The sequence below is a fragment of the Cenococcum geophilum genome, assembly GCF_001692895.1.
Source record: "Cenococcum geophilum 1.58 unplaced genomic scaffold K441scaffold_54, whole genome shotgun sequence".
Classification (NCBI taxonomy): domain Eukaryota; kingdom Fungi; phylum Ascomycota; class Dothideomycetes; order Gloniales; family Gloniaceae; genus Cenococcum; species Cenococcum geophilum.
In genome coordinates this window covers 123359-134363 of record NW_027137612.1, presented here as the reverse complement: position 1 = coordinate 134363, position 11005 = coordinate 123359, and the positions used below count along the sequence as shown (strand labels likewise).

At 46.0% G+C, this 11005-nt stretch overlaps 1 protein-coding gene across 1 annotated transcript; it reads left to right on the top strand.

Annotated features, from left to right (window-relative positions):
* Positions 1–3437: 3437 nt before the first annotated feature.
* Positions 3438–5974, top strand: K441DRAFT_582774 (uncharacterized protein; the record flags this gene model as incomplete). Its single annotated transcript, XM_067644476.1, has 3 exons — positions 3438–5139; positions 5239–5303; positions 5408–5974. The coding sequence occupies 3 exons, from the start codon at positions 3438–3440 to the stop codon at positions 5972–5974; spliced, it is 2334 nt and encodes a 777-aa protein (XP_067499147.1).
* Between the last annotated feature and the right edge of the window lie 5031 nt (positions 5975–11005).

Below are 11005 nucleotides of genomic sequence, written 5' to 3'. Positions count from 1 at the left end.
TATAGATTATCTCATGAATCAGACCCCCGGGGAGAAATTGCGCCACGACGTAGCTAAGGGCTAGCGCTACGCTTGTGGACCTTACCCTAGTACTGTGGACTCCTAGACCAATTAGATCACACCAAGAGGAATTTCTCCCCAAGGGTCTGAGAGCTTATGGGCGCCCTTTATATAAGAACTCAATGTTTCTTGTTAGGCGACGACTCTTCTATTACAACGCTGTATCTCAACCCTTTTATAACGTCTAGTTATTATAAAAATACTATAAGGTAGAAGCTCTTTAATTTCTCTATCTATTGCAATAAATAACGACGTCGTGGCTANATTAGTTAGTCNTATTTTCGTTAGTTNTATTTTCATCNGTCGCAAAAATCGTCAGTCGCAAAAACTCGTCGGTCGCAATCTTACCTCACTGCTCTGCTCAAAGCTCTGCATGAGGCTCTACTCGAAGCTCTGCACGAGGCTCTGCTCGAAGCTCTGCACGAGGCTCTGCTCGAAGCTCTGCACGAGGCTCTGCTCGAAGCTCTGAACGAGGCTCTGCTCGAAGCTCTGCTCGAAGCCCTACTCGAAGCTCTGCTCGAAGCCCTACTCGAAGCTCTGCTCGAAGCTCCATACCTTATATACTTCTCTACGTCTAATTATCNCTAAAACACTACAAGCTAAAAGCTCTTTTTNTTCTCTATTACCTCTACGTTATGGCAATATTATAGCTCTATTTTACAAGAAGTTAGACATAGGCAGTCGGTCGTTTTAGTCTATTTTATCGCAATCTTGCCTTACTACCAAAAATTACATACTTCTCTACNTCTAATTATCTCTAAAATAGTACGAGCTAAAAGCCCTTTGTCTTCTCTATCGCCTCTATATTATAGCGATATTGTAGCTTTATTATATAAGAAGTTAGATATAGGTAGTCGGTCAGCTTTGGCCTAAAATCTACAAACATTTAAATTTAAAATTAACTTACGTTCTACGACGATGTATCTCGCCCCCTAATATTCTTAGTAGGGGGTTATAATTTATAAATATATAAATATAATTACCTAAAGAATCTATTGCATCAATAAAATATATAATAACTCTTATAGTAAGGGCATCGCTTATAGAAATACACAAAATTTAATTTTTAAAACATTTAAATCTCACCAAAGCGACGCCCATAAGCTCTCAGACGCTCCGTAGAGGATTTTATCAGGTGACAGGGGTGCGCAGGGGGCTGGAATTAGTGCGCTGTTCTAATTAGTCCAGAAGTTAGCAGGAGGGTCTATACGCTATCCCGTGTTACGGAACAAATCTTTTGCGGAGCGTCTGATTCATAAGATAATTTATAGACTGACGCTCTGTGCGTGATTTTCGGCATCACGTGCGTGCGCCATGGCCTTTTGGGGGCCGAGAGGGGCGCCTCTCTCACAGCTCTTTCCTGCTTGTTGAGGGCTGGCGCCAATCGGGCGCGAGGTATTGGTGATGATAAGGGAGCTGGGGGTTTGGGAGAGTGGTTGGTTGGGGTAGCTGGGCTCTGGTTTTGCGGGGGGCACAGCTGATACGGCAGTGAAATTGATAACTTAACTGGCAAGGAAGCGATCTCGCGCAATACTCACACTTAACGCTTTTAGTTAGATTAGACCACACTTTCCCACATCGACAGCAGCCTTCCGTAGAACACTCCCAGAGTCTGGCATTAGAGAACTGATATGTTGTCCACCCTCCCGGATAGGCGATTGAAATATTTACGTACTTGTTAACCTTACACTACCTTGACTTTGGGACACGCAAAGAAGGCTACTGTGTCGGTTCTATCAGAGGGAGCAGTGCAGAGGCAGACGGGATTTTGTGTGCAGTCTTGGAGTTATCAAGAATATGAGCACTTCAAAAGCTATTACAAGCCGTCAAAATGGTGACGGGGCTCCCTCCTTACTTCAATGCGTCTAGCGTTCTTAAGTGCTACGAACCCTATTTTCACTGTCCTCACCAGCCTTAGTCTTTTCCTTCTCCTCCTTCTCCTCCTCCCTATTCTCCTTCTCCTTCCCCTTATCCTCATCCTCATCCTTACCCTTATCCTTATCCTTATCCTTATACTTCTTCGCAGCCGCGAATCCAAGCTCCCTGAAAGACGCACCAGCCAGTATCTCAACACAGCAATACTAACACCGAAGGCTTTCGCAAACCAGTTTCTCAGACCCGCGGCTGTGAGTGAGTCGATGCCATGCGCGTGGATCGGCTTGTTCATGTCCATTCTGTCTTTCGGAACTGCCGCTGTCCTCGGAATCCACTTCATGAGCGCCTCCATGACGAGCTAGGCAACTTCATCGATTGAGCGCGCGCCCTGGGGTTGGGCTCCCAAATCAGCTACTTGCTCATCTAGCGCCACAAGTGAATCTACCAGCGCGTCTTTGACTCTATACAGTTGATGCTAAAGAGGCTGGCGCATGGTGTCCGGCAACTCAATCCCTCTTGTTAAGATCAGTGACGGGGTCCGGATACCGATGATGGGCTAGCTTTCCACAGGCTCAAAGACGGGTCGCAGAAGTAGTCAAGCAGGACGAGGATCTCTAGTTCCGGTACAGGGATGTACTGCCCGGTCAACATCAACCTGTCAAACATGGCTTGATCATCGAACAACCTTCCCTCGTCTGTGGCCCAAAAGGACCTTCGCAGTGCCATCTTGTCAGTAATGTCGCAAGAGGGCGTTTCGACGTGCATGCCCTAATTCTTGAAATCGGCGACCAATTCCTACCTCTTTCTTTCGCGGACCTGAGCGAGATAGCGAGACCAGATACATGGCTCCCTTTCAGGCCATTCAGCAAGCCATAATTTTGTAGTACAGAAACTTTTCTAACTAGAAAGGTGTAAATTATCCACACCGGATGGTGCACCTGACTAGTTGCTAGCGAAACTCAGAAGGGGGGTTAACGCCGAAGGTCGTACAGGCTGAAGATTGAATTAAAAGGTGGGGTTAATGCTCGATCTGAAAGTCACAAAAGGGGTGGCCTGAGCGGGGGTAATTGGCTCGAGCGGGTAGCCGCGACATTATTGTAAAGTGAGGGGCGGCTGGCACATCTCGTATCTCGTGGTCTGACGCGGCTCGCAAGGTTTATAATCATCCGGAGTGGATTACTGTCCTCAGGACGCGATTGCGGCGTAGCTCTTGGCGACCAATTTCCTTGTGCGCACCTATCTCTTCTCACTATGCTTCTGCTACGCCGTGTGAAACACCGGACACGCCGACAGCCTGCCTTCCAGAATGCTGGATGCCGTAGTTCGTCCCATAATTCGCGCTTTTGTGGCCTCTCGAAAGGATTCGAAAACTTATCCATATAATAATGCTCTTCTCACCCCTTTAAATCGCCAACTTGCGTCGCCCTTCCCTACCGCCCTACCGAAACATTCCATAAATACATTACAAAACAACAGCAAACGTGGCTCAGTATTCACCCACAATGGCTATTCGAAGAGACGAGAACCAACCGGGCTCTGTGGCTGGTTTGGCGGCCCTCGATCAGCTTCTCTCTCCTGATCAGAGTGTCATCCTGGGAGTCATTGAAAACCTTCGTCCTATCAGCAAATATGAAATTGATTTGCCTCGCATCATTGTATGCGGTGACCAATCTTGTGGAAAGAGCTCGGTTCTGGAAGCTATTTCTAGGTTGAATTTTCCAAGAGCTGAAAAACAATGTACAACCTTCGCAACAGAGCTGACTCTGGAACACCAAAATGCTTCTGGCGTCTCCGTCAGCATTATTTGGGAAAACCCCCGCCAAGGTGCAGAAGAATTTCGTCCAAAGGACACCGCGGTTGAAAACTTGAGCAGTACGATCAACGAGGCAAAACGGATAATGGAGCGCCGCAATGAGCAAAATGGATGCGCATTCTTCAAAGATGTTCTTAAGATTAAGGCATCCAACCCATCCTGGCCGCCACTCACCCTTGTCGATCTTCCTGGACTTATTCACGCTGGTGAAGAAAAAGATCTGGAAACTGTCAGGGAAATCGTCAGAGCGCATATGGAAAAGGCAAAAACTATCATTCTAGCCGTAGTCGCTGCTCCAATTGATCACGAAAACCAGGAGGTTCTACAGATTGCCCAACATTTCGACCCCGAAGGGCGACGAACAATGGGCATCATCACAAAACCTGATCGAGTTGACGGCCCGGCTACAGAAAAACAATGGATCCATATGGCCAAGAACAAGTCTCCGCGGTACAGATTTGAGCTCGGCTGGCATGTGGTCAGAAATAGAGCCGCTGGGGAGGAAAAGTCCAGCTTTGGTGAACGGGATCGAAAAGAAGAGGAATTTTTCAGCCAAAGTGCTTGGAAGCGGGAACTCGAGCCAGATCAGCTTGGCATTGACAATCTGCGAGCGAAGCTCAGCAAGATCCTGGAGGACCACACCCGCTCTGCACTGCCAGGTATTATCAAAGAACTAGAGAGGAAGTTAAAAAATTGCAAGCGGAACTTGGAGAGCCTAGGACCTAGCCGCATCACACCAAGTGACCAACAGAAATACTTGGCGCGGATTGGGGGAAAATTCAAGGAAACGATCGAAGATGCTGTTTGCGCTCGTTACGACGACAATTTCTTTAGCGAGCCCCGCAGGAGATATTACGCATACGTTTGGTCTCAAAACGACAGATTCGTCGAATGGATGTACGGATGGGGTCATACTTACGAAGAGAAAGAACATCCTACGAAGAGAGATCTCGAGCCCCCCATTATGAAGAGTACTTTAGAACCCCTTGATCCTCCAGAGGTCATCTCCCGAGCCGAATTCATTGACATGATTAAGCGCATCCAAATGGATTATAGAGGTCATGAGCTGCCTGGCATGTGCAACCCAGAGCATCTCAATTTAGTGTTTCGGAATCAGTCTCAGCGCTGGCGACGAATTGCCGAAGCCCATCTCGAAACAATCTGTACCGCTACTCACCAACTCTTGCGGGATGCGGTGCGCCATGCTTCAGGCCCTGACAACGATCATACTGCAACAGCTTTAATGCATCATATCATAATTCCAGAAATGGAAACCAAGCAGCAAACCCTGTTCAGCAAGCTCGATGAGATGTTGCGACCCTATGAGAAGCTCCCAGTCACGACACATGATCCAGAATTTCTCCAGAGGCAAAAAGACCTTTATGGTAAACGTTGGGAAAATGTTAAAGGCAATCTTACCAGTCATATAGCCGCCGGACAAGGCCAGGATACGGAGAAATTTGTCAGGCAAAGGCTGGCAGATTATAAAGCGGAAGCAACAGAGTTTCCATCTGACTCCTCTCAAATTCTAGACTTAATGAAACTGTACTACAAGGTAATGGCCCTCTCTTCTTTCCCACGGAAACATCCATCCTTCATGAGAACAGCTAGTCCACAGTCCAGGAAGACGTTCTAGGAAACTAGACTGACACAAATTAGAACGCGCTCCGCACCTTCATTGACAACGTCGTTTCGCTTGCCATCGCCAACTGTCTCGTGTACGAGTTGCCTAACCTCTTCACTTTAGATATGGTGCAAGATATAGCTTCCAAAAACGAATCCCTCCTCCAAGCCCTAGCCAGCGAACCCCCGAAAACGCGCAACCGCCGCGCAACCCTCGAAGAGGAGCATGAGGACCTTCAAAAAGCCCTGGACGAATGCAAAAGGCAACTCGGCGACATCAACATGTACATCATCGACAGCGCAGAATCCTTTGGCTCAAGCCCAGCGTACCCCTCCGTTAACGTGCTCCCTCCTGGATCCTCGCCTGTCGCCGCGCCTTATCCAGACTATCGTTCGACTCCCAATACGCCCTCAAGACAGCCCCATTCTCGGGCTTCATCCGTACATTCGACGGTCTTGGACTCCACGCCACTGATAGTACCGAGCCCGGAAGGTTCGGTGTCCGGTAGAGAAGGAGGGAGGAGACATTTTAGACAGATTCCGAGCAAATCACCTAGTAGGAGAGTTAGTGGGCAGCATCTTCCTACCGAGGAGGAACTTTGAAAGGGGTAGCATTGGTGCTGACTCTGCGGTCAAGACGAAAGAATGAGATGGAATGAGCACTTTCTCAGGAAGGCATTGTCCTCAAAGTCATACCATTTGGAGAGTTGAGAATTGGGTAAGAGGGCGAAGGGTGAGCACACAGTAGTCCGATGAACAGAAAGGCGCGGGGTTGTAAAATCATCATTGGCAGGTGGGGGGACGGTGCACATTGGTGCCAATTGTGTCATCTCGCCTATGTAGGAGTTTTGTAAGAATAGCGTCTTGGAGATTGGTGAGGGCTCTTATGCCATGCCCATGTCACCAAGGCCAGTCAATCGAACTCGAATTAATCCGCAATTTTAAGAGAGCTTTGGTTTACCAACTGTGCCGGGCAGAATACGCCGCTGAATAGCGTTTTTGGTAACAATTACGTTGGTTTGCTCGACTTTATGTCTATTAACACCGTTCAGGCCTAGGTCTTGACGAATTTAATTACCTGACACTAATAAGAGATAGTTACATGTTCAGACACTAGGCATACTTAATGAATTCAATCCCAAGCGTGTGACGGGCAGTCCTCTGAGCGCTTGGCTTGAGCTAGTATTCTAAATACCAGACAATACATGGTCCTGATGCAGGGGTTAGCAACTTTTAACACAATGTGAAAATTTTGAATCGGAAGAGTGCTAACCTAGAGTTTTATGAGGTATTGTTCTTGCCGAAATATCGTGAACTCGCGCCGGAGTAAAGCCGGTCATCGCGCACCACCCAATTTCACATAGAAATCGATGCCATTGATTATTTTTGCTTGCACACGCCGTTATAATGGGCCGTCGTCTTCCAATTGAGGTTATAACCCAAATTAAGCTTCGTTTAGATCTTGATGAGTACGTACCTGATATAGCAGTCGCTTTAGGGCTGTTAAAAACAACCGTTTACAAGCTTTAATTGAACTGGGACCTTTGGGGCCGACTATACGCGCCACCTAGTGTAAAACTAGGTAGACCGGGCCTTCTTTTAGAGTATTAAAAGCAGGTTAGTATTCTTGGCATAGTGTTAAGTTTTTTATTAACGTTCCTGCCCACTTATAGTAACTGCTTAAGTACCTTAAAGACAGGCCTACTGCGTATCTTAACGAGATGTAAGACTTCCTCTTTGACGATGGTACTGGAGGAGTCCTCCACATGCGTTTCCTGCTTACATAAGCAGAGTCCCTTTCCCGTTCGGTATCCGTAGTAGTCACCCCGAACCCCGTAGATATAGGCCTATATCAAGGCCTATATTCCTCGTAGTTAGATTCGATAGCTTCATTCATTCTTTTATCCTCAGATCCAGTTCATCACTCTTTAACGAATTCGACATCCAAGCCTCTATTACCACTATTTGCCGTATTCTTAAGGCAGCTCGGTGGTCTTGAAAGGTAGTCTCTAAGCGTGCCGCTTAGCAAAGCTTATCGCTCCGTTATACGTGGCAGAGTAGGTAGAAAGAATGGCTCGCCGACTAGCTTATCTTTCTTAATAAGTCGGCTTTGAATAAGAGGACTGGTGATAGAAAACGAGGCTGGGCGCTAGTTGGTGTAGACTGTGAGGTGTTAACGCCATACAAAAGATCTGAACGGTGGAGTATCTTACTGGCCTTAATACTTGAAGGCTATATAGACCATATTATCTTTTAAGGAGCTTTTATAAGTAAGCTTTTTAAGGCTTTTATAGAGTATAAAGTTCTACCTAATTATACACCGTACCTAGGGCCGCGATTAATTATTATACTAGATAACGCATCTATCTATAAGTTAAAGCGGCTTTAAGAGCTTTGCGACTAGGCGGGTGTTATTCTTAAATTCCTACCACTATATTCGCCAGATTTTAATCCAATTAAGGCGACTTTTAAAGATCTAAAGGCTTAGATAAAAAAAAACTATGTACTAGCGGTTAACTTTAAGAGCTTTAATAGATTTCTAGAGTTTATAATTAGTTAAGCTTATGGAGTTTACGCGGAAGGTTATTTTAAAAGGGCTAGCTATATAGTAGAATAAGGCTCTTTATAGAGACTCTTTATAATCTACTCTCTACTTATAGTGTACTACTCTCTGCCGTTTAAACTCTCCTATTTTCTCTCTTATCCGCGGTAGCGTACTAATTGGAAAGCTATAATCCTTCCAGATCTTAATTGTTATATCTTTTAGAGATCTTATTCTATTAATATCCTAATTGTCCTCTACTAATGTATGCCTAATTAACTCCAGAATCTGCCTTTAACGCTTATTAGAATGGCTTGGCTAAGCCATTAGCCAGTTAAAGAATTATGAGAGGATCTTGTAATGATCCGTTTTTAACCGTACCGGGCTTAACTAAGTAGGCGGCTTAACACTAGAGGGAGGCGGGGGTTAAGTATGCTATTGCTGATCTAGACGCCTTATTAAGTTTAACTCCTAAACAGTAATTAGCTAAATAAGGTCCTTGACTTACTTAGATAGTGAGCCTCCTACTACTATTAGCTCTTAACTCTTTGGTAGCTGCCGTTTTATCTTTTAAGCTAACAGCTGATAGACTATATTTTGCGATGGCTCCTTAACCGTTAATGTATCTGATTGGATCTTTCTACTCCACCTCTGAAGGATATGAGCATTGATAGGATAGTGGTGCTTAACTTGATTAGCTTTATTTCCACGTCTATTTTGCTAGTAGGTGGCTCCTTTATTAGAACAGTAGCTATTAATATAAGGCTACCTACTTGCTAGAGCCGGAATTCTATTACCAGCAGCTTCCTCTCAGTGCTGCCAACAGTCAAATATCCGGACTGATTGCCAGGATATTTGATTGACTGACGCACGGGCCTTATTTGATTGAAGCTAGCCTGATTGACGGCCGATTTGATTGAACTTCCAATCAGATATTTGGCCAGGAGGTTGTCCCAGCAACATGCCGCGGGCCCGTGCAGAGCTTCGAGCAGAGCCTCGTGCAGAGCTTCGAACAGAGCCTGTGCAGAGCATCGTGCAGAGCTTTGAGCAGAGCCTCGTGCAGAGCTTCGAGCAGAGCTTCGAGGAGAGCTCCGCGCAGAGCTTCAAGCAGAGCTTCAAGCAGAGCTCCATGCAGAGCTTCGAGCAGAGCCTCGTGCAAAGCTTCGAGCAGAGCTTCGAGGAGAGCTCCGCGCAGAGCTTCGAGGAGAGCTCCGCGCAGAGCTTCGAGGAGAGCTCCGCGCAGAGCTTCGAGCAGAGCTCCGCGCAGAGCTCCAAGCAGAGCTCCATGCAGAGCTTCGGGCAAAGCCTCGTGCAGAGCTTCGAGCAGAGTTCCGTGGCAGAGCTTTAAGCAGAGCTTTGAGCAGAGCCTCGTGCAGAGCTTTGAGCAGAGCCTCGTGCAGAGCATTAAGCAGAGCCTCGTGCGGAGCTTCGAGCAGAGCTCTATGGCAGAGCTTCGAGCAGAGCTCCGTGCAGAGCTCCGTGTAGAGCTTCGAGCAGAGCCTCGAGCAGAGCCTCGTGCAGAGCCTTATGCAGAGCATTAAGCAGAACTCCGTGTAGACGTTCGTGCAGACGTTCGTGCAGACGTCTCTTGTAACTAGATGCGATATCCGCTCATCGCGGGGGCTGATGGGGTATAGATATTTATTAATTATAGAGCTGCTTCTGCGGATTAATTTAATGGTATTTTTAAGATAATAGCTGTTGTAGGGGTGTAGATTAATTTTGTTAAAAAAGGTAATTATTCTATATATAAAATAAGTTAGATCGCCTAATAAACTTTACAAAAGTCCCTTAAACCAAGAATTAACTTTTTAATAAAAAAGGTTAGCGGATTAATTCTATAGTCTAAACTTGCTAAGGTAAATAATGGGTAATCTAAAAAATTTAAACCGGATAAACTATTAACCGAGACTATCAATCAGTTATCAAATATCTGACCTTGGTTCAAATATTTGATTGGCTTGACTGATATCTGATCTCGTATTTAATTGATTGGACTGACGCTCGGACTAATTGAACTTCCAATCAAATCCGTTGACTGTTGGCAGCACTGCTTCCTCTACGGCAATAATATTAGGGAGATTAGCTTCTTGGATTTGGGTGGCAGTTCTTTTACTAGATCTTACTGCTTGGCTAGAGGAAGGTGTTAATAACTTTCAGCCAGGTAGGTATCAATACAAATGACATAAGCTAGCTGGTAGGTAGAGACACAGAATTGAATGAGTGATCTGTTTGATTTAAGGTGGCTCTAAGAGCCCTAATATACATAAGGAAATAACCCTAGTTCGACCTTCGGTGTCCGTAATCGTTCGGAGTCTAACACCTCAGCAGTAAAGCTACCTCCGTGGCCAATACACCCCCTTAGATCTAACGTAGAGCGTCAGAGCTGGATTACCGGATTAGGCAGTTGGGAGAGATGAGCTAATGGTAAGCTTTGCTGCTATCCAAGCGTTAAATAACTAGATATCTGATATCGCGGAGCCCTACTACTTTAACAAACTTTTAATAATTTTGCTTTAAGAGAGCTTTCGTCAGGAAAACGGGGAGTGGCGCACGAAATTTAGTTTCGCTAAAAGTATTTTTTGGGCCAGGGGCTAGCTTTCCGCCATATTAGCCAACCCCCTAGGGCCCGGGGCCAGCTTTTAGCCATATTAGCCAACCCCCTAGAGCAATACGCTAGCTTTCCGCCATATTAGCTAAGCCCTGGAGCTATACGCTAGCATTACGCTAGCTTACGGCTATAAAATAAATATTGTTAGTATTATTGCATTTATTGCTATTAGGGTATTAAAATCCTAAAGGCCTCCTGGTAGGCTCCTAGCAGGCTTCCTAGCAGGACTTTGATTTTCCCAATTGTAAATCGTCCTAAGTACCATCGGGTCCCCGCTATATTCCCGATAGCCTCTACACGTGCCTTTGCATACCCCTTGTACACCTAAATGCCACCTTTACCCTTCCTTCCTTACATCAGAACGGCAGCCAGCAGAGGACTGTGACCAGAACCAGACGACGGTCGTCAGAACCAGACGACGGTCGTCAGAACCAGACGACGGTCGTCAGAACCAGACGACGGTCGTCAGAACCAGACGACG